The 27581-nt window shown below is 42.0% G+C and overlaps 1 protein-coding gene across 5 annotated transcripts in view; it reads right to left on the bottom strand.

The window, feature by feature from the left end:
- Positions 1-27581, bottom strand: part of LOC132896665 (AP-1 complex subunit sigma-2) — a 103399-nt gene that overhangs the window by 38988 nt on the left and 36830 nt on the right. For 2 of the 5 annotated variants that reach the window (XM_060937655.1, XM_060937654.1), the window contains exon 5: positions 7323-7403. The exons of 2 other annotated variants lie outside the window; for them this stretch is intronic. In XM_060937655.1, coding sequence (XP_060793638.1) covers positions 7356-7403 — 48 coding nt within the window. In that variant the 3' untranslated portion in view covers positions 7323-7355. Of the gene's footprint in view, positions 1-2358; positions 2510-7322; positions 7404-27581 lie in introns of those variants that run through there. One more of the 5 variants, XM_060937652.1, reaches the window with a different exon arrangement.

Raw genomic sequence — 27581 nt, 5'->3', positions numbered from 1 at the left:
GTGAGGGCAGAGGACCCTGTCCATAAGCCGCTGGAACGTAGCGGGCGCCCCAAACAACCCAAAAGGGAGTGTGACAAATTGGTGTAATCCAAACGGTGTGGAAAAGGCCGTTTTCTCTCGGGATAGAGGAGTCAAGGGGATCTGCCAATATCCCTTTGTTTGATCCAGTGTCGAATAAAAGCGAGCAGTGCCTAACCGATCAAGCAACTCATCAATGCGAGGCATTGGGTATGTGTCAAATTTAGACACCGCGTTGACCTTTCTATAGTCCACGCAGAACCGGACCGACCCATCAGTCTTGGGAACCAGGACCACTGGGCTGCTCCAGTCACTGTGGGACTCCTCGATGATGCCCATTTTGAGCATGGCATTGAGTTTGTCCCGAACCACCTTTTTCTTGTGTTCAGGCAATCGGTAAGGGCGGCTACGCAATACCACCCCCGGGGGTGTTTCGATGTGGTGTTCTATGAGGTGGGTACGACCAGGAAGGGGCGAGAAGACGTTGGAAAATTCCTCCTGCAACTTGGCTACCTCCGTGAGTTGGGCCGGTGAGAGGTGTTCTCCACAAGGGACCGGAGTGGTCCGAGATGTTCTTTTTTACCTCTGGCCCCAGCTCCGCCTTCTCTGGGACTACCGACACCAACGCCATGGGGACCCCCTCATTCCAACGTTTTAAAAGGTTGAGGTGGTAGATTTGCAGTGCCCCGCCCCATCCGTTCACGTCACTTCATAGTTGACATCCCCGACTCGCCGTGTGACCTCGAAGGGCCCTTGCCACTTGGCGACTAATTTAGAACTCGACGTGGGCAGTAATATGAGCACTTTGTCTCCCGGCGTGAACTCTCTGAGGCGTGTGCCCTTGTCATACAGTTGGCTTTGACGTTCTTGTGCCTGCTGCAAATTCTCCTGGGTTAGGTGCATGAGGGTGTGGAGTTTTGCACGCAGGTCAAGAACATACTGGATTTCATTTTTACTAGGTGAAGGTCCCTCCTCCCAATTTTCCCGTAGCACATCCAGAATGCCATGCGGCTTACGCCCATATAATAATTCAAAGGGAGAAAACCCCAGAATAGAATATGGACAGACACTAGAGGGTAATGGTAAACATCCCCGTGCACACACAACAGGTTCACCGCTTGTGCTCCCCCCAATGCCTCACCTTGCACTAGGCATTGGTGAATTGAGGTTTGATTACAACCGGAATCCACCAAAGCATGATATGTATCCCCTTGAATACTCACCGGTATGTGATACGTTCCGGCCCGATCGGGGGTGGTTTCTGGCACGTCGGGGATCCGGATTACAGCACCCACCTCCCTTGCGGAGCTCTGACCCTGGAGATGCTCCGATTCCCCGCCGGGCCAGCACACCGGCCCAGGCTTTCCCTCTGCACTGGTGTGATGGGTGTCACTCACCTGAGGGGGGAAACAACACAGACACAGGAGAGGGAGAAGGGAGGACACGGGTGCGACAGGCCGGCTGGGGAGGAGCCAGCCGCCGCCTCCGTGGCAGGGGAACTGGGTGGAGAGGGGGACGAGAGACAGGGGGAAAAGTGAGAGAGAGAAGAGAAGCAAGGGGAGCCACCTCATCTGCCTGCCGTCGGAGCTGCCTCCAGATGGTCCTCCACCAGCTCGATGGCTCGTTCCAGTAACGCCGGGTGATGACACTGGACCCATTCCGCCGTTCCTTCCAGAAGTCGGGAGACAAACTGTTCCAGTGCCACCAGATCGATGATCTCGTCTGCGTCACAGTCTTCTGCCCTCAGCCACCACTGGCAAGCGTCCCAGAGTTGCTGACCAAATGCAAACGACCGGCCGACCTCCTCCATTGCCAGCGTCCTGAAGCGCTGGCAATGTTGCTCTGGGGAGTGTCCGAGCTGCTGCAGGATGGCTTTCCTTAGGTCAGCGTAGACCAGCCGGCTGTCAGCAGGGAACTGCTGCGCTGCAAGCTGCGCTTCACTAGTCAGGAGCGGGAGAAGGCGCGCCGAGTGCTGCTCCAGCAGTAACTCCCATGCCTCGGCTGCTTGCTCGAAGAGAGCAAGGAACGCTTCTGGATCATCCTGCGGTCCCATCTTCGTGAGGGTGGTGGCAGTGGTGGTCGACGACCCTGCTGACGTGAGCAGGTGCCGGAACGCCCGGCAATCTTCCTGCTGGGCCAGCATCAAGGCTTCGAAGCGTTGCTCCTGCTCCTTTCGGAGGGTGATCAGCGCTTGATGCTGGTTCTGCTGGGCGGTAGCGAGGGCAAAGATGAGCTCTTTGAATGGTAAGAACTCCATGGGGTGGTTCCCTTCTGTGCTCCCAGGTTTCAGCACCACTGTAACAGTTCCTGATGTGGGTGGAGCACAGAAGCATGGCAGGCGAGAGTTGATGGTTGCACAAAACACTTTATTTTAGCTTTTCAGCTTGCTTTCCAGCTTCCTTCCTTTCATTCACTCACTCACTCATATGTTGTGGTCGGGGAGAGAGAGCTCCTTTTCTCTGCTCTCTCTCTCTCCTTTTATGCTCCATTCCTGTAATAAACACACACACCCACACATTAACTGACAGCGGGTGGAATGACTTAGCCACTTACCTTCCCCGACCCCGCCCTCCATTCACAGACTGCTGCTTGGCCACGCCCCTGCTGCCACAGCTGACATCTAGACAAAATCTTTTTCAGGGAAGGCCTTCCTTCTTTCAACAAGACAATGCCAAACCGCTTTCTGCACATGTTAAAACTGCATGGTTCCATAGTAAGTGAGTCCAAGTTCTAAACTGGCCTGCCTGCAGTCTGGACCTGTCTCCCATTTAAAACATTTAGCGCATTATGAAGCACAAAATACGACAAAGGAGACCCCAAACTGTTAAGCAACTGAAACTGTATATCAGGCAAGAATGGGACAACATTTCTCTGTCAAAACTACAGTAATTGGTCTCCTCAGTTCCCAAACGTTTACAGAATGTTGTTGAAAGTAGAGGTGATGCAACACAGTGGTAAACATGCCCCTTGCCCAACTTTTCTAAAACATATTGCTGACATCAAATTCAAAATGAGCATATATTTTTCAAAAAACAAAAAAAAGTTTTATGGTTAGATGAGACAAAGATTGAGGTATGTTTGGAGGAGTAAGGGTGAGGCTTTCAAACCTAAGAACACTGGACCAACTGTTAAGCATGGTGGTGGTAGCATCATGCTCTGGGGCTGTTTTGCTGCCAGTGGTACTGGTGCATTGCACAAAGTGGATGGAAAAATGAAGGAGGACTACCTCCAAACTCTTCAACTTCACCTCAAATCAACAGCTAGATGGTTGAGACTTGGACACAGTTTGATGTTCCAACAGGACAATAATCCCAAACACACATCAAAACTGGTTTTGGAATGGATAAAGCAGGCTAATATTAAGCTTCTGGAATGGCCTTCCCAAAGCCCTGACCTCAACCCTATTGAAAATTTGTGGACTACTCTTAAAAGCTGGGTCCATGCCAGGAAACCAACCAATTTAAATTAACTCTACCAATTCTGCCAAGAAGAGTGGTCAAATATCCAGCCAGAATGACGACAGAACTTTGCTGATGGCTCCCCAAAGCATCTGGTCGAGGTACAACTTGCTAAGGGACATTTAACTAAATATTAGTGGGGGTGTATGTATATATTTGAGCCTGTGTGTATAATTTTGACCCTGTGTGGATTAGAGAAAATCCAAAATACATTGCAACTTGTGCACTCAATTTTTGTTTTTTGAAGTCATTAAAGATGTATGCTGTACCATCATTCCACCCTGGAAAAAGAACAGTTCAAGGAAACCATTAACAGCCCAAAATGACCATGACATTCATGCCCATGATGAGTGTATGCAAACTTCTGACCACAACTGTATCTAAACTACTGTTCATCATATGCCTTTGAAATTAGCTTCTCTTGTATTTCTTATTAAAAATACACCAATCCCTACACGGGAGACGAGGAGCAGAGAGAATTCAGTCTGTCTGTAAACTCAGACCAGTTCATGTGCATGTGAGGAATAACAATGCTTTGACTCATAGCCATTTTAAGTAACTATAAAGTCCTGCTAAATTAAAAATGCACCACACACAGAGTCAAACAAGAGTTTGCGTCATGGAAAATGACAAAATGAAAAACGGGATTTATAATCAACTCGAGTGTCAAATTTTTACCAAGACATTCAGTGTGCTGGGTTTCAGTGATGTTCCTACATCATCACAAGGAACAAGTGTGTTAAGATATTTAATAGCTCAAAAATAAATAAAAGCATTGCTAGTGCCTGCTTTAAATTTGGTCTGGATACCCAGAAGATCAGGGTAAAACTATCATGGGGGATGCAAACTTTTGCACTTGACTGCAAGGAGTTCGTTGCAGGTGCTTATCACGTGAGCTAAATCGTGTTGGAATGTCTCAGCGAGCTGAACTATCATACCATCTGGTTAGTGGATACTCACAGTGTTTCGCAACACACACACACACGAGAGCAAGAGAGAGAGAGAGAGAGAGAGAGAAAAATGGGCCATCACGACTGTAAGTTAATTGTAAACATGATAATGAGCGTGAGCTAATGACTGATTTGATGGAGCTTGCTGAAGGTCATCTGAAGCCTCATTAGGCTCAAATAACACCAGCGGAGACAGACAGTTACTGAACTCATCCCTCTGCACATGGAACAGAGGAGGAAACACCAGGAACAACCTCTAAAAATAGCAATGCAACAATAAAAAAATCATCATCATCATCATCATCATCATGTTGTATGCAGTGCCCTCCACAATTATTGCCACCCATTGTAAAGATTAGTAAAAAGGACCAGAAAAAAAAAAATCCAACTTTTGGTGAAGTCGCTTCATCTCACACTGAAAAAAAAAAGAAAACTCCAACCATTCCCTGACTTATGAAGGTCAACACACTTCTCCCTCGTTTGGTTTGCGTTCTCTCTTATCTTTCCCATTTTAATGGATAACTAAGAGAAGTTCCCCAGTTAAACAGGAAGTCGTGGATTACAGCTTGAAAAGTTCCGACACTCAAAATGTACAATTTAAAAGAGGAAACGTGCTTCAGTTACATTGTGTTCACTATCATTCCTGGGGTGCCAGTAATAGTGGCACATGGGTTTTTGTTGAAAATAATTATTTCTTGATGAGAGACTTGTTTTTCTCTGCTTCAATTAAAAGGTTGGATTTTTCTCATGTTTTCAGTGCAAGATGAAGCGACTTCACCAAAAGGTGGTTGAAAAATAAATTAAAATAGGAAAGAAAAAAAAACACAGGCAAATGATAGCGGATGAAAAAAAAATGAAACGAATAGAGCAAAAGGGAGAGATGGAGAGAGATAGAGACAGAAGAGAAAACAAGAACGAGAAAAGGAGATAGAGACAAAGAGAGAGAAAAAATAAGTCGGGGCGGCACGGTGGTGTAGTGGTTAGCGCTGTCGCCTCACAGCAAGAAGGTCCGAGTTCGAGCCCCGTGGCCGGCGAGGGCCTTTCTGTGTGGAGTTTGCATGTTCTCCCCGTGTCCGCGTGGGTTTCCTCCGGGTGCTCCGGTTTCCCCCACAGTCCAAAGACATGCAGGTTAGGTTAACTGGTGGCTCTAAATTGACCGTAGGTGTGAATGTGAGTGTGAATGGTTGTCTGTGTCTATGTGTCAGCCCTGTGATGACCTGGCGACTTGTCCAGGGTGTACCCCGCCTTTCGCCCGTAGTCAGCTGGGATAGGCTCCAGCTTGCCTGCGACCCTGTAGAACAGGATAAAGCGGCTAGAGATAATGAGATGAGAAATGACACATCTTAGATTTTATCCATTTATAGCTACATTTAATGGTGCTACCCTTTTTCAGCTCACTTCAGCTCGCTTCAGCCCAACACGGCTCGCGTTTCGACTACCTCAGAGCAGCACGACTCAGCTCGCTTCAGCCCTGCTTAGCACCCAAAACTCGCACGGTTTTGGAGTAGGGCTGAAGCGAGCCAAACCGAGCTGAGTGGGGCTAGGGGCGTGAGCAGACACTCCCCTGTGCACTGATTGGTGAGGAGGAGTGTCCTCACACGCCCCGCGAGCACGCTGGGATCTGTAAACACTGTAAACCCGGAAGAAGAAGAATTACGAATTAGGAGAATTATGAAGCCTTATGCGCCTCGCCTCATCTATACGCTCTTGCCAGTATCTGTTGGCGTTGTCGGTGACAACAAGCCACAGCACCAAGACCAGCAACACTAACGACTCCATGTCCTCCATGTTTATTGTTTACTATCCGGGTCATGAGACTAAAAGGTCACTGATGTCACTGTTTGCGCCGCCTAACGACATCACGTGACGTCCACCCACTTTCGCTAACTCCACCCAATGTGTCCACCCACTTCCAGCCAGCACGGTTCAGCGCAGTTGCAGTCGAAATGCAACTCCAACAGCCCCACTCAGCCCAACTCAGCACGGCACGGCTCAGCCGCGTTGGTAGTGGAAAAGCGGCATATGTGTCAGCCCTGTGATGACCTGGCGACTTGTCCAGGGTGTACCCCACCTTTCGCCCGTAGTCAGCTGGGATAGGCTCCAGCTTGCCTGCGACCCTGTAGAACAGGATAAAGCGGCTAGAGATAATAAGTCAAATGAAAGATAAACAGTATTCAAAAGATAAAATAAGCAAATAAAAAAAAAAAAACGCAGCACATAACAGCAGTGACAAAAAAAAAACTATATAAAATGTAGTAAATGTAATGTAAAAGTAAGATGGCAGTAAAAGTTCAGCAAAAATAAAGCGAGTTAAATGCTGACGTGAACAATGTGTTTATTAGTGAGTGGTGTTGTTAATCAGTCAAAGCTGGAGCCTGATGAATGTTTAATGGGGATGTGGGCCACATCTTTGGTGCATGAAAACAAAAGGACACCATTCTGCTGAAAACCAATTAAAAAAAAAAAGTCTCCCGGACTTTTAGCACACTTGTTTTTAAAAAGACGTGATAGCATTTTGATTTTCCTGGTGTGTGTTAGAGATGCTGTCATTTTCAGCCATGTTAGTTCAATCATCAAGCATTTCGTATCGGAGACCACCACAGCATACCTGAACTCACAGCGTCTGACTGCAGAGCGACGAGCCGCTGTGAGAGGACATGATGAAGTCGTATAGAAGATCAAATCGTCTATAGAACTTCAGAGAGGGTTCATTACTGATACAGACATGAGGCTTTTACTGTATGTACTTTTTTTTTTAAAGTATCGGGGTGCACTCTGTTCCTCTCACAGCGATATAGCTCCTGCAGTCGGAACGTGTGTGTGCGCTCTTCATGCATTCACTCTCTGAGCTCGTCATGCCAATGGACCAAACAGATCAAGCAACTCTGGTAATTACCAATAAGCAGGAAGGGGCTGGGACTTCTACCCTTTAGAAGATCTCATCATTGGTTAAACCACCCCAGTCGTCAGTCTGGCTCTATAAACACAAAATCCAGCTAATCAGACGGCTGATCTCACTAAATCCACCCAGTCAGAAGGCTGATCTCGCTGAGGAATAATGAGTTGGGGCAAATTCCATGCATGCGTTTGAGCAGAAATGAAACGCTCAGCCAGCAGCGTGTTACTAACCAGAGACCTGTTTCTTAAAAGCATGCTGGCTGTGTTCTAATATAATACTATACTCTCTTCTATTATATATATTACTCTACAACATTCTATTTTACCATATTAAATCCACCACACTTTAAACCCTGATGTTTTATGATATTACTCTGCATTACTATACTCTAATGTTCTTTTGTATTCGCTCACTCCACTGTATTACACTACTATTACGGTTGGGACCCGAAACTTGGTTCCAAATTAGAACAGAACCCAAAATGCCCACCACACGTAATTTCGGTTCCGTTTATCAGTTCGGCAATAACCATTCTACCACGACCCGCTTACACGTTTACACGACGCGTCAACGCAACAGTGTAAGCATTCGATTAGATACGAGCTAGCACGCATGGCTAATGACAACAATCAGTACGTTTACATGCGCATCCAAATCGAGCTGCTGTCGGTAATCCAGCAAAGGGTCCCAGAGAAATCCAATCCTACATGCATACTGTGAAATCGAGCTATTGTGTGAGGTACATTTTGCACCCGAGCCACAGGTGGCGCTACACGCCCCATCGTGTTGGTACACTTCCGGTTGTCGTCATGAAGAAGAGCTATTCAAGAGTATAAACAAAGGGACTACAGGCGGAAATTAGCATGTACTGATATAACCTGGTACAGACATCTGTCCTTACCACAAGGATAATGTTTAATTTGTACACTGTCCCTTTTAAAAATAAAATAAACTCTCTAAACTCTAAGAAGAGTGTTTGTAGTTTGTATGTACGAACAGAAGTGTTCCTAATAAAGTGGGCGGCTAAGGTGAAGTGTCATGCCGACCGAGGCTGTCGTCTTTCCCGTTTGTGGTCTCGTCACTCGTCACTTCCGGAAGGGGCAGTGCTGAAGTAAGTAGATCGAATACGTAGCTCGATAGGGTTTACATGCACTAAGTAGCTTGGCAGAAATCGCATAATCTAGGTCGTGTAGCTCGATTGCGAGAAATCAAGTTCGGTTCGATTTCAGCCTAGCTAAGGTGTTTACATGCCATTTAGAACTTCGATTTCAGACGAGCAACGGCAGAAATTCGATTTTCTCTATGTGCATGTAAACGCACTGAATGTGAAAGAAGAACTGGTAAATGGTCAAAAGTTACGTTTTGTTATCTAAACCGCAGCCTTGTTTCATTTGGCCTGTGTGAACTTGCAGAAAAATAGTACTGAAACAGCCTGTGGAACACTACTGCTCAACATTTTCACATGATCCAGAAAATCACAGCATATCTGTAGTGTAGAGACTGGGATTGTACAGAGCGCATGAGCTCATCTTACAGTGCTGAACCGAAACCGAGCGGCAAAAGCCGTTTGTCCCCCATTTGTTTTTTTTTTTTTAAATCATCAAAGACAAAATCTACTCTCAAACAATCTAATATTCATTAATTTTTCTAATCTTTCCATATTAACAATAATGTAGGGTGACCAGATTTCCCTAGTCTGAAACCGGGACACTTTTGCGCGCGACCATGCTCGTGCACGCACACCTTTTTTTTTTTTTTACGTAAACGTGACACTCAGAGAGGTGCTCTTATCATTTTGTTGAAGCTCACATTTATCAACATCTCACATGAAATAAAACAAACAGGCATTTTGTTATCTAGTAGCATAGTGGTATACAGATCAGTTAAATTATGGTGGACAACAGATTTTGTAATGGCTGAGAATAGGCCAGGCTACGTCCACAGGCCAAATTTAAACTGATTTATTTCACCTGTTTGTGAGAACACCAAGAAGAATGCATATGCACATGTAGGCTATCTCTCTAAAATTGTATGCACTATAGCATGAACTTAAAAAGTAGACATGTGACCTCAACATAGCCTAGGTCAGAATCAACCTTAAGCTGGGCATACACTGTGTGATTTTTGGCCCGATTTTGACACGATTTTCACTCGTGCGACTATTTTGGAGATCGGGCCGAGTTCTGGCTCAATCGTGCGTCTAGGATCGTGTAATATACATGGGGTAACGACAAGCGATTAACACCTCACGACCTCCTCCCGATCGATCGGATGAAAATCAAACCTGTTTGAAATCCTGAGCATCGCATCCGAACATCGGATCGTATAGTGTGAGAACAGGAATCGTAAGCTGCGTGCTGTTTACCCCTGCGATTCACTCGTACAGTGTGAGCAGCAGCTGAATACCGCGATTGAAAAAAAAAAAATTGCACAGTGTATGCTCAGCTTTACTAACCATTCCCCACAACTGAATGAATAAAGCAAGATGTGTACAAAAGTGAACACTTTAATGGAAAGTGCAACAAGCTGTTCAACACAGCAATATGGCCAAACTGTCAGAATGGTATGTTAAACAGAAACAAAAAGAAGACAAGTGATTTGAGAATATACACTCAAGTAAAACAGCAGTAAAGGAGGAGAGGGGCGGCAGCCCGAGGAAAGCCCCCACAGGAGCGCACAGCATTTGCAACATAGGCTACCCAACTCAGTACAAGAACAAAGCACAGGAACAAAGCTAAGGCGACTGTGAATCCACCCACCCTAAACAAAATGCATTAGCCTACGTCTATTTACTTACAGTGTGTGCAGTAGGCTTCGTGCACATTGTTCTGCACCTCTCGGAGGAAGGGGTAGGTGCCCTGTAAATCTTTGGAAAAAGGTACATTTTCTTTTCGGCATAATTGCTGCGGCATTACTGCTGCTGGCTGCTAGACAAAGAACATTCGCGCCAGTAAATGTTTATTTTATTGTTGCATGGCAACACGTTCTGTGGTCTGGAATAATGTGGCTAAATAAACACCCATGCCACAGGGCCAGGGGGCAGTAACCAGGAAAGTTTGCGATTCCTGTCAATTCATCAAAATAGTAAATGCAGACATTTCTCCGCTAATGATTCCCACGCTGCTCAGTCGCAAACGTTGTGAGTGGCGAAAACCGGGACATATCCGTGTCCCGACAGACTTTTATTGGGACTCGGGACACACAACCCCAAATCGGGACTGTCCTGGTAAAACCGGGACGTCTGGTCACCCTACAATAATGCCATAAAGCACTTTGAAAATTCCTCTGAAAATGTTCGACGTAACCGGTGAATAAAGGGGAAAATTGCACCTTATATTATAAATCCTGATCCACTTCTCTTTTGTAATAAACTCCAGCAGGCGCCTTCTCCGACTCTCACCTCAATATCTCTGTATTTACACTGCAGCTATCTGTTGAGTAGCTTACAACCAGAAACAGGAAAAATACATACATCCCAATTAGCTAATCCTGTTTCTTATTAAAGTGCCATTCCACCATTGGATGTATTCTTTGGCATAAAATACAATATATTTTATGACAACATGACTAGACAGAGAAATCTTTTAGCTTCAAAATGATATATCAAACATAGTTTTTTGACAACGACAAGTATATTAATTTTGCGACCAAAGTCACCTACCCTTTTAATTTCCGCGCAGTAGCGAAACATGATGTCATCGGCAGGTTCCCCTTCTTGTGTACCACGTCACGTGTGACGTGGCACAGATTATCAGCAATGGCGGATAGAACGCGATTTCCACTTGTCGATTGCTGTGCCGATATTCACCATCGACCGTCTCCTTTGGGCATCACTTGCTATTTTCCTTCGCTTCTTTTCCGAAGCTGACAGTCGCGTTCTATCCGCCATTGCTGATAATCTGTGCCACATCACACGTGACGTGGTACACAAGAAGGGGAACCTGCCGATGACATCACGTTTCACTACCGCGCGGAAATTAAAAGGGTAGGTGACTTTGGTCGCAAAATTAATATACTTGTCGTTCTCAAAAAATTGTTTGATATATCATTTTGAAGCTAAAAGATTTCTCTGTCTAGTCATGTTGTCATAAAATATATTGTATTTTATGCCAAAAAAAATACATCCAATGGTGGAATGGCACTTTAAAACAATAAAATGTGATTATAAAAAGGAATTTAGCCATTTAAAAAGAAACAATTCTTTATAAAATATCAGTATAATACGTTATAATCTAACAGTACAGACACTAATAATTTCTGTTATTTATTTTTCGGCAAAACACCCAATTCTAATTTCAGAGCTTAGATTATTGGTGGTAGTTGATTATGTTAAATAAGCAAAAGAAATAATTAAAATTATACGAGATGTGATTTTATACATGTATGGACACAAGAGTGTTACTGGGACATACACCAGTCGTATTTTTCATATGAGCTACATCTGAGACATGGAGAACCAAAACCGGTGACAAATCTCTATATGTAACTTGTGAAGAAATCAATGAATTGTTTTGATAAATTTGGGCACTTTGTTTGTGAATGTGTCTATATAATAAAAAGAACATCACACATTGGCTTGAAGATATGAAGTTTATATTCTTGTGTTGAAAAACTTGCATTTTTCATACGAAATACACTACCGTTCAAAAGTTTGGGGTCACCCAGACAATTTTGTGTTTTCCATGAAAAGTCACACTTTTATTTCCCACCATAAGTTGTAAAATGAATAGAAAATATAGTCAAGACATTTTTCTGGCCATTTTGAGCATTTAATCGACCCCACAAATGTGATGCTCCAGAAACTCAATCTGCTCAAAGGAAGGTCAGTTTTATAGCTTCTCTAAAGAGCTCAACTGTTTTCAGCTGTGCTAACATGATTGTACAAGGGTTTTCTAATCATCCATTAGCCTTCTGAGGCAATGAGCAAACACATTGTACCATTAGAACACTGGAGTGAGAGTTGCTGGAAATGGGCCTCGATACACCTATGGAGATATTGCACCAAAAACCAGACATTTGCAGCTAGAATAGTCATTTACCACATTAGCAATGTATAGAGTGGATTTCTGATTAGTTTAAAGTGATCTTCATTGAAAAGAACAGGGCTTTTCTTTCAAAAATAAGGACATTTCAAAAAGTGACCCCAAACTTTTGAACGGTAGTGTACATCACGGATCTGAGTGACATATTTAAATAATATTGACTGGCTTTTTTTCGTAGTATATCAGATATATTCCATTCAGCTAGCATGATATTGAATGGGTCGAAGACGAGTTCAATATCATGCTAGCTGAATGGAATATATCTGATATACCATGAAAAAAAAAACCCATTATTATTATTACTACTACCACCAATATTATATACACACTCTTTTTTCCAGTTTTTCAATGTCCGTTGGTATGTTTTTCTCCTGTAAACAGAGGGGAACCGTCAGGGCCTTCTAGGCCTTCAGAAAAGGTCCAAACATATCAGAATCAGAATTACTTTATTAATCCCTGGAGGGAAATTCAAATTTGCAACCAAGCTCCTGAATCAAAGAAGAAGTAAGCATGTCTAAAAATAGAAGATAAAATGGTCTTTAAAAAAAGAATAAATAAAAATAAAATAAATTTAAATAATTTCAATAACTTAAGTAAAAGCAAAATGAAGTGATTTCATTTTGCAGTGATATCAGCATTCTCGAAGGCCAACGCAAGCTTAACTGCGAATTGACGCTGTTAGCGCAACAGTGACGCACCTTCCAGCTGGTGTAGCGTTCATCAGTAACGTTAGCGAACGCTAATAAAGCCATTAAGCCAGTGCTATCGAGAACAAGTAGCACAGGCTAATGATTGAGAAACTACGGTTTCTGTCTCCAGACTTTTCTTCCACACACGCTTGCCATAGTATTTTTTTAAACTCATGTGTAAGTGTTCATTTCCCTCTGTAATTTACTTAGTTACTTTTAAAATCAACATCGACAACTACACACAACGGAGTGACCTGGCAGCCTGCCACTAATCCCTTGCAAAATCCTTTGCCCTATTCATTTTTTGGTGTGTCTGGCTAAGGTTTTGGTAGCCTTTCGGGTGTTCAACGCATTTTTCTCTTTCCCAGCGAACAAAGAAATGGTTCTGCGCATGTGCAGCACAAAACTCTCATTGAATATTTGCACCAGCTCAGACATGTGACATTATGCTGACTTGACAACCATGCAATATCGTAAACCATATTCAATGCTCGTTCTCCGTTGGGTAGAGTGACGCAATACACGTAGGATAAGCAATATGCGAACAATACTGCATGCTATCAAACCAAATGAATGAAACCTGCTAGAAGGGAATAGAACACGTTTTTATTCCATTGAAAAAGTGTCCTGTATGAGTAATAATCCCTGATGTTTCACTCCGATACCGTCACTCCCAGTGTTTTCTCGCTGACTAGATGCACGTTGTCAAAATGGCGATCAGGTTCAAAATTAAAATTCTTTTAATTAACTCGCACATTTTTTTTTTTGGTAGATGTGTCCATATAATGTAAAGAACATTACCACAGCGGTGCAAAGATCTGAAGTTTATCTTTTTGTGTTGAAAATATTTTCACTCGTTCATTTAGCTCACTTACGAATGTGTTCACCGCTTGAAGATAAACTAGGCTCTGATTATGGTTCTTCAGTGTTTCAGAGAAATGCTGATGCAGCCCAGGCGAAATTTGAGTGCGACACGCCTGATCTAAACATTTGACTTTTTTTTTTTTTTAAATCAATTTGGAACTGAAACAGGGAACTGATTAGAACCAGAATTGATAAGAAGAATAGGGACCTATAAAATTCAGAACAATACCCAACCCTACGGAAGCCGCGAGAGGCCCTTCATATAATCTTTTTTTATTCACCTTGTTATCCCGAGATAACGACATAATTCATTCAGGATCTCGAGAAAACAACACAACTAATTCGAGATCTCGAGAGAACAAAACAATTATTCTGTGATCTCGAGAAAACAAAACAATTATTTCATGATCTCAGCTGGATCACTGTATCTCCGTCGGTAGAGACGAAGCCGGGCCAGTCTTCTGTGGAGGTGCCGCGGACTAATTTTGAAATGATCCCTTATTAAAAGACTTAATGCAATCTCTCCCTGTGTCGACCCCTGATCAAAATATTGCCTTATTAGGTGATCGATTATTCCAGACATTCTAATGACCAAAGTTGCGTCTATACAGAATGAGAAATAGCCCCAAAGTCAGTATATCACAAGTCTCTTGGCGCACCTGAATGAACCATTTCTCAGCTGTTTACTCGAGATCATGAAATAATTGTTTTGTTTTCTCGAGATCACAGAATAATTGTTTTGTTTTCTCGAGATCTCGAAATAACGGTTTTGTTTTCTCGAGATCTCGAATTAGTTGTGTTGTTTTCTCGAGATCCTGAATTAATTATGTCGTTATCTCGGAATAACGGTTTTGTTTTCTCGAGATCTCGAATTAGTTGTGTTGTTTTCTCGAGATCCTGAATTAATTATGTCGTTATCTCAGGATAACAAGGTGAATAAAAAAAAGGATTATATGAAGGTCCTCTCTCGGCTTCCGTACAACCCTAACGACTATACTATATTATTTTCTTTACTGCTCTTTTTTGTTACTAAATATATTGTTTTGTCCGAGACAGTACTTATGATTAACATTCAGATGTTCATAAACCTTTGACTGTTGGTGTACACTAATGTCTACGGCAGTAGTACATGTGTACAATGCTCTGCTTCAGAGGTCTGATGGGCCTCAGGTGGTGGTGGTGGTGGTGGTGGTGGGGAACCCCACGTCCAGCCATGCTCATATACAATGTACCTCTTCGATCAGAATATAACCCTAGTCATAAGTACAACATGGAACTGGTCTCAGATAAACAGACAAAGGCAATGTCTCCTAACAGAGCTGAAAGAAACCCCCATCATCCCATCGCGCTGCATGTTAGCATTAGCATTGTAAATTGCTTTTTAGCATTCTCTCTCTCGCTCACATTTGGGTCATGGCTCAGTGTGTGGCTGCTGCACACAACACTGCTTTGTTTCCCGTCAGTTCTTTCCCTTGAGCTCTCGTCACGACGCATTCCTGAAATCGGCATCATGTGACTTGCTGAACTGGACTGTGACTGGGCCTCGGCTTGGCTGGGGTCCACCGCAGTCCAGATCAGGAACTGGACATAATTCATGATAATGGGTTTTGGGAAATAATTCTGAAGACAAACAGGGCTTTTGCACACAGACTACTATACAGAACCAGGATTAATATTATTTACATCATAAATATTACTCATTACTCAACAATTCCTGAAATTCAAGTATAAATGTTGTTGATTTATTCAATATAAAAATGATATTGTACATACGGTAATAAATAAAATACAAGTACAAAAAACATTAAAATATTGGGATAACACAAGAAAGTGTAAACACTTATTTCCATTGTGGTCCCTAAACAATGGTTGTGGTCCCTAAATAACATGAAATAGATTTCATAACAGCTAGCATGTAACTCATAGAGCTGTAATATATCCTTTGGGGTGTTGTGTATCATACATATATCATACATTCGCCATCCTCAGTTCAGCATGACTGAGTATTTAAAAAACGGATTCAACACGCTGCGTAGGCTATTCGTCATAGTAAGAATGCCGCTTACTGTATAATTACTGAATCAGGAGAGGCTACATCGTTTTTCTTGAGCTAATACGTTAGCATACTACTTCATGAAAAACAGCAGCAAGAAAGAGATTCCCTCAAAATCTTCAAGGTGTGATGTACTGTATGGGAGCACTTCGGCTTCTTACGTGGGGGACTGAAACATCACAGCATGCAAATAAAAGTACCATACACTGATGCCAAGACCAAAAACAGGTCGGTAGCATTGGACAAAGGTGTGTATTCATTGTAGTGTTACACCCCTAGTACACATCTATCTAACGTTGAGCAGCTCTTCATGGAGGTCAGCCATCCAGACCACTGTAGTTAAAGTGATTTAACGGTCCATTCTGAAGTGATGAAGCCTAGGCAAGGAATGATCCTAACCGATAACTATGTCACTGCTTGTTTACCACAATACATTATGAGCGACATCTGGGGTCTTGTTTACTTTCGCCTTTGTTAAACACTGCATTGTTCTGTCTAACCGGTTTTAACCATGCGGCCTAAAGTGAATTGCTGTGTGCCTTACTGTGTCTCCACAACAAAGAGAACTCCTAATTTGAGCTTTTATCAGCTGCCAGTCGAGGAGAAGAAAGAAATGGATAAGTTTAATCCACAATCAGTGCGTTTACATGCACATAGAGAGAATCGAATTTCTGCCGTTGCTCGTCTGAAATCGAAGTTCAAAATGCCATGTATATACCTTAATTCGGCTGAAATTGAACCGAACTTGATTTCTCGGAATCGAGCTACACGACCTAGATTATGCGTTTTCTGCCGAGCTACTTAGTGCATGTAAACCCTATTGAGCTACGTAGTCGAGCTACTTACTTCAGCACTGCCCCTTCCGGAAGTGACGAGTGACGAGACCACAAGCGGGAAACACAACAGCCTCGGTCGGCATGACAACGAATCATGACAACGGCATGAATCTTTTCTTTTTGTGGCATTGTTTGCACTGTTAAAATTTAGCTCACTTACTGTATCACCAAATACATCTGTACAGCTGTTGCATAGCTGTGAATTGTGTACATAAACAAGTCATTGTATTTGTGTGTATATATGTCCAACATCTGAAGAATGTCAATAAAAACAAAACAATTGAACTTTTTGTGTGTTTATTAAGACATTAAATTGTAAGCAAAAAAAAAATATTTTTTTGTAAGCAAAAAATGGACTTTAGAAAAATATACAATTGTGCAAAATAAGATGTCTTACAAAACAGTGGTCTGCGCAGGACAGTTTGTAGCCATACAGTCTGTTAGAGCAAGCCTAACAGCTTGAGCATGGAACTTGTGAACACGGAACTGCCAGTGTTGCCAGATTGGGCAGTTTTAAGTGCATTTTGGCGGATTTGAACATGTTTTGGGCTGGAAAACGTCAGCAGTATCTGGCAACACTGCTGATAACTTTGTTTATACTCTTGAATAGCTCTTCTTCATGACGACAACCGGAAGTGTACCAACACGATGGGGCGTGTAGTGCCACCTGTGGCTCGGGTGCACAATGTACCTCACACAATAGCTCGATTTCCTTGTGTGCATGTAGGATTGGATTTCTCTGGCACCCCTGCTGGGACCCTTTGCTTGATTACCGACAGCAGCTCGATTTGGATGTGCATGTAAACGCACTGAATGAAAACCTGCGAACTGAATCGAACTGGACAAGTGTTTGTAGCTTACATTTCTCTGGTGGGAAAAAGACGTACTTAAACTGTGACCCACCAATATTTCCATGGTCTGCGGAATGGCCTTTGGTTATAGAGGATTATAACAATCAACACTGTTCATCGTCTGAAACTAGCGATATTCCAAAGCCTGTAAAACACAGAAGCATTCTTCAGCCTTTGTCTCTCGATGTACCGAAGCACTCGGCAGCCGAACGAGCCTGTCGGTCCGATAAAACTCCCAAACCATGAAGGGTTCTCTTTCAGGTATAGATAACGTTCAGTGTCCCTCACTAGCAGCATTTATTGAAGAAAATGGATTTATACCGAACAAGATATGGCAGATCAGCGGGTTTCCAAAGTTTTTTTATTTTTTGTAATGTTTCCTGATATCAAGTTTTATTTAACTAATCACTCATTTATCAATGTTTTGATGCTGTTCATCTGGCCCCGGGATCATGAAGCAATCTTAGACTGAAGTCAACAGTTGATTTTTCATACTAGTTTCCCGAACTGCATCTGTAACTTTCATTGTGCTGAATCAAGATGAAGTGTAAGGCTAAGAGTTCATTAGAACAAAGCTTCTTAGAAAATGGTAAAGAATAACTGAAGATTAAAAGAAACACATTTAGACTTAAGTCCAAGATTGCTTCGTGATCCAATAAACATCCTCAGAAATAAGAGATTCTGAGATTTGACGTTGTTGTCGTTGTACAGTGTGGTAGACTCAGTCTAGACTTGTACCTTCTCACCAAGCTTGATTTCCTGCTGTAAACCCTCGACATATTATCCACCTCTTTAAATCACCAATTTCATTGTCTTCCACGACAGAGCACGGCAAAATCGCTCCTCTCACATCGCGCTCATGTAAAATTAATCTGACATCCGTCATATCGCTCAACTACCGACCCCGACGATCCCCCACGATGTATTTGCGGTAAACAAATGATGACGTAGTTATGCTTGGGGGCTATTTAGAAGTAAAGACGCTCACAGCAGCCTGATGGTGTTAGCATGGTGTACTTTCAGTCAGTTTGTAGTTACAGTTAATGTTGTGGAAACATCAGTGAAACAAGTTATCACAAACAGCTGTTCCCTCAACTTTTCCCCCTCTCTTCGTGCTGGTCATCATGTTACCGACTCTGAAACTGGACTCTATCCTGAAGACTTTCCTGTGGTGGAAAATGTACTGACTTACAAAGCACTGACACTGGAGACTCCTTCCATAAAATCTTAAACAAACATATCTTCATATAAAACTTCACCATATTAAAAACAACCCTAAGGTTTGTTTTATTTGTTTATTACTAGTTTTTGATTATTGTGGTGCATCCACCATGCAATTCGCTGTGAATCTGCAGTTACTATAGAAACGGTAATATATTTTAAACACATTACATTTAGCAGTCTCTCTTATCCAGAGCGATGTACAACACACCCAGAGCAGCCTAGGGAGCGGTTGGGGATTAGGTGCTTTGCTCAAGGGCACTTCAGCCATTCCTGCTGGTCCGGAGAATTGAACCAGCAACCTTTTGGTCCCAAAGCTGCTTCTCTAACCATTAGGCCATGGCTCTCCTGTGCATTAATATAAGCATCCGATTTGCTGTTATAGAAATTTATTCAACAAATTCAGACCAATCAGAGTCAAGAATTCAACTTTGTTCTGGTATAATTAGCTCTGCCAACTTTGTTGGAGGAGGCTATATTTTCAGATCCGTTTGTTTGTCTGTTCCCAAGTGTAACTCAAAAGTAGTGAACGGATTTTGATGAAATTTGGAAGAAAGCTGCGCCATGGGCCAAACAACAATCGATTACATTTTGATGCAAATCCAGATATGTACAGTATGTAAGCATAGTAAACATCTCGATATTCTAATATATTGCTTGGCAGAGGTATGCTCTCTACCGAGCGCCCTTATAGTTAGTAACTGCAACTAAATTAGTAATTATTAACTAAAATAAATAAAACAGCTGAAAGTAATGTTTTGCCAAATAAGGTAATTCAACTTTGTGCATTAGTATTTGATCTAGTGAACACTTGACCCTAAATAAAATTGGTGAAAGTTTGGTAATACTTTATTGCTTAGTCTTATCCTGTGTCTGAAACTGCTCACGACCCACGTGACCGTTGCCATGTCAACAAGTAGACGGCGCCATTTTGACGGTCACAAATATGGCGACTACCGGTAGCGATACACTGTTGATCATGACGAAGTCTCATTGTCGAGTATTTTATCCGGCCTAGATGACGCGAGTAAGAAGCGATATCACCAGAAAATCAATGATGCTGGTGTACGTGATCCGTACATGTTACCAGGCTATCTTTTTCTGGCTTTGCAGCGCTGCAGCACGGGTGATCTTCCTGACCTGCAGTCAGGCGTGTGGGAAATACCAGGGAAAAAACATAAAAGAAAAAGGAGCGAGATGCAGAAAACACCTTCACTATCCAGCGACGTAGGGCATTTACAGGGCGAGCAGAGGGAGAGGTATTTGCAAAAATTGAGGTTAGCAGGCTTAGAGAACGACGTTTACCTGCTTCCACCAGGATTGTTCACTGACGTACGGAAGTACACGAAGCCCTCGTCTTTACCTGACTTCGGCCCACATGATCTGTATACCTATGTCGTTAAAAACCAGGCTGGGTAACATGCCTACATCAGCGGGTCGTCCCTGGAGCCGGTGGTCGCCATCTTATTACAGCTAAGGTTTGTTCACATTTTCATTTACTTTCGGTCCTCAGGATAAGCAAAATGTTATTAAATGTCATTGAAATAACTTCTTAGTCTGTTGAGACATGGCCCGTTATAAATTTGCTGTTACCAGGCAATGACCAAGAACTGTTTTATTAGGGTCGGTGTAGTTGTAGCAGTGCACTAGCAGCTAGCTGTTAGCACTAGCTAATGTCAACAACAGTAGCTAGTATGTTACTGTAGCAATGTTTACGTTCAGTCATTTGGATGACTGTTAAAACCTTTCAGTCTCAAGTTTTTCCTTTACTGTATTTACTAGTTTACTGAGCTAGCGCGCTCGCTCCCAGCCTGCCCGAGCTAGCGCGCTAGCTCCCAGCCTGCCCGAGCTAGCGCACTCGCTCCCAGCTTGCCCGAGCGCGCTAGCTCAGTAAACTAGTAAATACAGTAAAGGAAAAACTTGAGACTGAAAGGTTTTAACAGTCATCCAAATGACTGAACGTAAACATCGCTACAGTAACATACCAGCTACGATGTTGTTGACATTAGCTAGCTTGACCTTCAAAATGGCGGACACCGGGGCGTCACGTGACCTGTGACATCACGTCGAAATCCTCTATATAGGGAATTACTATATAGGAGGACTATATAGTGAGCTCATTGGTAAAATAAAAATAAAAAAAACGGTTTCAGACACTAGTCCGTCGCGCTGGTATTTATATCATGACTGTCACGCAATTAAAACGTGCCAGATCAGTCGGCTGGTGGGTTTTCAAAATAAGAAATACATGCATGCATTTTTGTGATAAATCCATATTATACTGAGCATATTTCCCACATTAATCAATACAAAAGTACCTGCATCTTTTTTTTTTAAATCAAGGCTGAATACTTTCTTCTTTGCCGCTGCCTTTTATTAAATCAAATTTGAGACTTTTAATTTGATTTCTTTCAGCGTGACCACAATGCATGATGGGATAATTGCTTTGGTTAATGACCATCGTTGTACGCTACTTTTCGTGATGCACTGTGGGATACTTTGAGTGCGCTATATAGGGTGTAAGTAATCCTCACTAAGGTTTCGGACAGCACTACAAAATGGCGTCCCCACTATATAGTGCCCTATACAGTGAGTAGGGAGTGATTTCGGACACAGGGTTAGTATCTATTCTGTGGGGTTCCAAACGTCTGAGAGCACGAGTGAAAATACTTCCATGTTGCATTCTTTCTAATTTAATACAAAAATTATCATCATTACAAATTATATTATTGACAACAACTTGAATGAAAAGTAGAATCTGTAAAAAATATTGACACGAGTTTCTTAGTATTTGGTGTTTAGCATGGACCCAAGTTTCCGAATGACCGTTCCTTTCTCGCTGTTAAGGGCGGAGCCTTCGGAGGGAGTAGAGTACAGACATGATCACTTCAGAGTGGACCACAGCCATTAATTCTCAAGACGTTAACGAGATGGAATGAGTGTTGCATCAGCCTGGCACTGAGCTCTGAAGGAGGGCAGATCTCCATTAGCGCTTCTGGTTAGACTCTGAAGACACACCACATGCCAGTAACAGTCTCAATAACCTTCCTGAACTAAACCCAAACCTAACCCTTTCTGTTGCACATTTATTTCATTTGTATGGAATTAATGCCAAAATTGTGCTACTAATCAGTGTACATTTAGGGAAAATAAATAAATAAAATACCCAATATGTCCAACAGAATTCAAACAAGGTTTCGCAATTTATACCACAGCACTGCTGACTTCTTGATTCTGACTGGTCAGAAGGTGTTGATTAATTTTCTAGAACAGCAGCTCTGACAGTAGTTCTGTCTGTAATTCCAATCACAGGTTTATATCAACGTGCTCATTCTAATACGTCTTCTTTATCGTAATATCTTACACAGGGACTTGTACGCCTCACGCTCTAACTAAATGAATAAAAACTTGTATAACCCTCGATACTATTTTTTTTTTAAAGGAGTCTGCAAAGTCAGAGCTTTTTAATATTCAGCGGCAGGTTTTCACACAGATAAGGTTACGTTTTGTGGTTTCTCAATCAGCTTCATTTTTTGTCTAATTAGTGTCAAGATAAAGAAAGCAATAATAAAGAAAATAAAGAAAGGCTGGTGAAGGAATGACATAAGATTAAGCATATTAAAAAACACTGAAAAACTATAGCAGCCGCCATTCTTTAATTAATTAAAAAAATGGTAATTGTTGGCTTTGCTGTGGTATAAGAGGAATAAAACACTTCTGGGCATGCCACTATTGGAAAATAATCAACGTCCAGGTGGTAACAGCGAATCCACTTTACGCCCGGCTGCACCAACCCACCCCATTGTTGATTATTTTCCAAAAACAGCACACCTCTACATGTTTGCTTCTTTACTAATCATCCCTAAAGTCCAGTGTTGTTCCTGGCATGTGGCCACCTCCTTGTTCTTCATATTAGATGGTGACTGATCTACTAGCAGGAAGCTCTGGGCTACAGAGGAGGGAATTAGGAGTCTGATTGGGTTTCCTAATCCTACTCAATAAATCAAATCAATTCCACTGTACCTGGTAAGAAGCGGATCTGAAAATCATGATTCTGCCAATCAGAAAAGAAAGAAACGGAAGACAGAAAGACAGACAGAGAGAAAGAATTCATGTCAAGTGGAATCAAAAGTACAAATTGCTTCTGTTCTGAACAAAGCCCAGTGACAATGGACAAGAAATGGAGAACAAAAAAAGAAAGAGAAAGAAAGATAGCTGGCAACAGCCTCTGAAATGTCAGCAGTAATTACTGTGCCGAGATAAAGAGCAGGTGCGACATGCCAGGCTGCTCCTGCAGAACCGTATGCAGCCCCAACAATAATATCTATTTCTGTCATCGGTGTGCACGCTTAATCAAAGGCCATCACAGCGGGCAGCCTGTGGAGTAATAAGTGCCATTTACTCCGCACTGCGATTTATTTCAGCACAGTACAGTTGTTAGGAGCTGCTTGGTGAAGACCTGGTGGCCATGGCAGAGCTTTGAACCTGAAAGAGTGGCATTGTTTTGCTCTTGTTTGAAAAGAGGAATTTAAAGAGAGGAACATGGTTGTATTTTAAGAGAGAAAAGAAATAGGTGTGTCTCAAATCGCATACTGACCTCACCTTTATATTATTAATAATAATAATAATAATAATAATAATAATAATAAAAAATCAGATTAGTTACCGAGCCATTAGTACTAAATATTTTGTACTTGGAAAAAAAAAATCCCATTAAAAAAAAAAAACCGCAGACAGTGTTTTGCAAAAGTATTCATCCCCTTTGGTGTTTGTCCTGTTTTGTCGCATTACAAGCTGGAATTAAAATGGATTTTTGGAGGGTTAGCACCATTTGATTTACACAACATGCCTACCACTTTAAAGGTGAAAATTGTTGTTTTATTGTGGCACAAACGATAAGATGAAAAAAAAAAAACAGAAATCTGTGGTGTGCATAAGTATTCACCCCCTTTCGTATGAAACCCCTAAATAAGAGCCGGTCCAACCAATTCACTTCATAAGTCATAATTATGTGACTAAGATCCACCTGTGTGCAATCAAAGTGTCACATGATCTGTCACATGATGTCTGTATAAATCAGCCTGTTCTGGAAGGACCCTGACTCTGCAACACTATTAAACAAGCAACATGAAAACCAAGGAGCACTCCAAACAGGTCAGAGACAAAGTTGTAGAGAAGTATAGATCAGGGTTGGGTTATAAAAAATATCCCAACCCTTGATTATCCCAGTGAGCATCATTAAATCCATTATAGCAAAATGGAAAGAATATGGCACCACTACAAACCTGACAAGAGAAGGCCGCCCACCAAAACTCACAGACCAGGCAAGGAGGGGATTAATCAGAGACGCAAAGATACCAAAGAGAACACTGAAGGAGCTGCAAAGATCCACAGCGGAGATGGGAGAATCTGTCCACAGGTCCACTTTAAGGACCCCGTACACTCCACAGAGTGGGGCTTTATGGAAGAGTGGCCAGAAACAAAGTCATTGCTGAAGAAAACACATTTGGAGTTTGCCCAACAGCATGTGGCAGACTCCCCAAACACAGAAGAAGCTTCTCTGGTCAAATGAGACTAAAATTGAACTTTTTGGCCATCATGGGAAATGCCATGTGTGGTGCAAACCCATCACCCTGAGAACACTATTCCTACAGTGAAGCATGGTGGTGGCAGCATCATGCTGTGGGGATGTTTTTCATCTGCAGGGACAAGAAAGCTGGTCAGGACTGAAGGAAAGCTGGATGGCACTAAATACAGGGCACTTCTGGAGGAAAACTTGTTTGAGTTGGCCAGAGGTTTGAGACTGGGACGAAGGCTCATGTTCCAGCAGGACAATGACCCTAAACATACTGCAAAGCGACACTGGAGTGGTTTAAAGGGAAACATTTAAATGTCTTGGAATGGCCGAATCAAAGCCCAGACTGCAATCCAACTGAGAATCTGTGGCATAACTTGAAGATTTCTGTACACCAACACAACCCATCTAACTTGAAGGAGTTGGAGCAGTTTTGCCTTGAGGAATGGGCAAAAAAATCCCAGTGTCTAGATGTGCTAAGCTAATACAGACATACAACAAAAGGTGGCTCTACAAAGTATTGACTGGGGGGGGGGGTTTGAATACCTATGCACACTCCAGATTTCTGTTGTTTTTTTTTTTTATATCTTATTGTTTGTGTCACAATAAAACAATTTTCACCTTTAAAGTGGTAGGCATTTTGTGTAAATCAAATGGTGCTAACCCTCTGAATACTTTTGCAAAACACTGTATGATGTAACCAATTACGCTGTTCAGTGTGATGTGATGTTCACTAATTTTAAGTCAACTTAAAGCAAAAGGTAATATTTTTATTTTTGCAATAGTTCAGAAATTAGGATTTAACAGTGAACATCAGAATTAATAAACTGTTCGAAGTGTTAACAAAATAATGAACACTCTTCCATAATAAAGCACATAATTCAAATAATAAAACATGCATTAAGCCATGTTTATTTTATCCATTCCTAAAAATAAATCTACAACTACTGATATTAGCTTGTGCCTTAATACATTTATGATGGTTCACTGGCAAAATTTAAAAGTGCGGGTTCCGATATTTACACCCGGAGATATAATTATCAAAAAAAAAAAAAACAACCCACGTCACGTTAATATTTCATTGGGCTGCCTTTAGCTTTGATTACAGCATACTTTTGACAATCTTAAGCAACATCACAACATTTATTTCCATTTTCACAGAGGTCTTGTCTTGACTGGAGAGTCAAGCCCCTCTGTAAAGTCTTCTCCAGCACATCCCAAAGACTTCCAATAGGGTTAAGGTCAGGACTCTGTGGTGGCCAAATCATGTTTGAAAATGCTTCCTAATGCTTCCTGAACCACTCTTTCACAATCTGATTCAGTTGATTTGATGGGAATCCATTGATGTGATAACTTGGATATTCAGCACATTCAGGTCGTCAGCTGACTTCATTTTATTGTTGCATAACGTTTCTGAGCCTGGACCTGACCAACTGAACTAACCCCATATGTTGGGCTCATCGGACCACATGACCGTTTTCCATCGCTCCAGACTGAGGCCTTTTCTTCCAATTACTCTCACTAACAAGTGTTTTTTTAAGTGCTTATTGCATTGTGCATGTGGAAATGCTCTTACTTTCACTATTAAACATAGCTACGAGTTCTGCGGTCATCCTTTTTTCCACCTGACTTTATATCAAACCAAGCGTTTAAGTATGGGACGTGTCCAAAAAAAATTTTTTTTTTAAATTCTCTGGCGTGCATGTCATCTGTTAGTTGATTTATGATATCTTCTGATATATTTCACGGTCTTGCATACATCCCTCTGTACATGTCCCTTTAGGGGCTCCATATTTAAGTGATCTATGATCACAGTCAGTCAAGATTTTTCACCCCACCACATTTCCTTCCAAAGTTGAAGGTTCATGTGTTTTTTTTTCATATGTAATTACATACAAATCATGTTGATTAATTATTCACGCAAAACAGAACAATGTTGATCATATTAAAAGTAATAATGATTTGATTCATGAATGATCATAATTACAGTAAACAAGTAAATACAGTAACGAGACAGAGACTTGTCTTACTGAAAGGTTGTGTTATTGCTAAATAATTTCTGCCACGTCATTCTAAATCAATCAATGCCGTTCTGAAGCGTGTATTGTTCTTGTGTTGTGTTAGCTCTGCACTTGCAGCATGTATCGATCTTTATGCTAATTTGGTTGCAGTCATTCTGAATCATGTATTGTACACTTTGAAGTGTGTTGTTCAATATACATCACTTTTTATCATATGTTTTAACTCTTCCTGAATTGTGCATTCGTGTACTGGAATGTTTGGCCCAGTTGATATCCAAAAATACCCCTTTTCCACCAAATCAGTTCCAGGGCTGGTTCGGGGCCAGTGCTGGTGCTGGTTCACAACTCGTTCAACTTGCGAGCCAGCTGAGAACTAGTTTGCTTTTCCATAGCTCGCGGTGCTAAGGGAAGCCACGTCATTACGTCGCTGTATACGTCAGTTACGTCGTTGTATACGCCAGTTACGTCGCTACGTTTGCATAAACCTTGGCGCGAATATCGAAGCAAAAACAACACGGAAGAAGCAGCAGCAGCAGCAACAACAATAATAATAGTAATGGATGACTTCGCGTTTGTACAGCTGCTGCTTCTCGTTGCTTAAAAATGGCAATCTTTCGCGGTCTTGTTATTGTTGTTGGTCTTAACAACTCCGCCCCCCCGCTGACGTAAGCGGTTCTTTCCTCTGGCCCAGCAGAGAGTTGGTGCTAGCCTGGAACCGTTTTTTCTGGCCCCAGAGCCAGTTCTTTGTCAGTGGAAACAGAAAACCCGGTTCCAAACTAAGCACTGGCCCTGAACCAGCCCTGGAACTGATTTGGTGGAAAAGGGGCAAAAGAGAAGCACGAAGAGGTACTACCCAATAGAAAATGGTGAGACATGTTAACCAATGAGATTATCAGCCATAAATGGTGTTATTTTGAAATGGTATAAAATGAGAAATCCTATGACTGGTGAGGGCTCACTCTGCAGACCGACTCTCGGCTTTTGTCATTCGATTCAACAAAAGTCTACTTTTCTGCAACTCCTTAGCCTTCGATTTTTCTTTTTTTTTTTTTTGATGAGTGAGTTTTCATGATATTCACCACTAGGCTTCAGGTTTTAATAATG

The sequence above is a fragment of the Neoarius graeffei genome, chromosome 13 (genome assembly GCF_027579695.1).
Source record: "Neoarius graeffei isolate fNeoGra1 chromosome 13, fNeoGra1.pri, whole genome shotgun sequence".
Taxonomy (NCBI): Eukaryota; Metazoa; Chordata; class Actinopteri; order Siluriformes; family Ariidae; genus Neoarius; species Neoarius graeffei.
The sequence above is the reverse complement of the archived record's forward strand: the minus strand, read 5'-3'. Positions and strand labels throughout refer to the sequence as shown.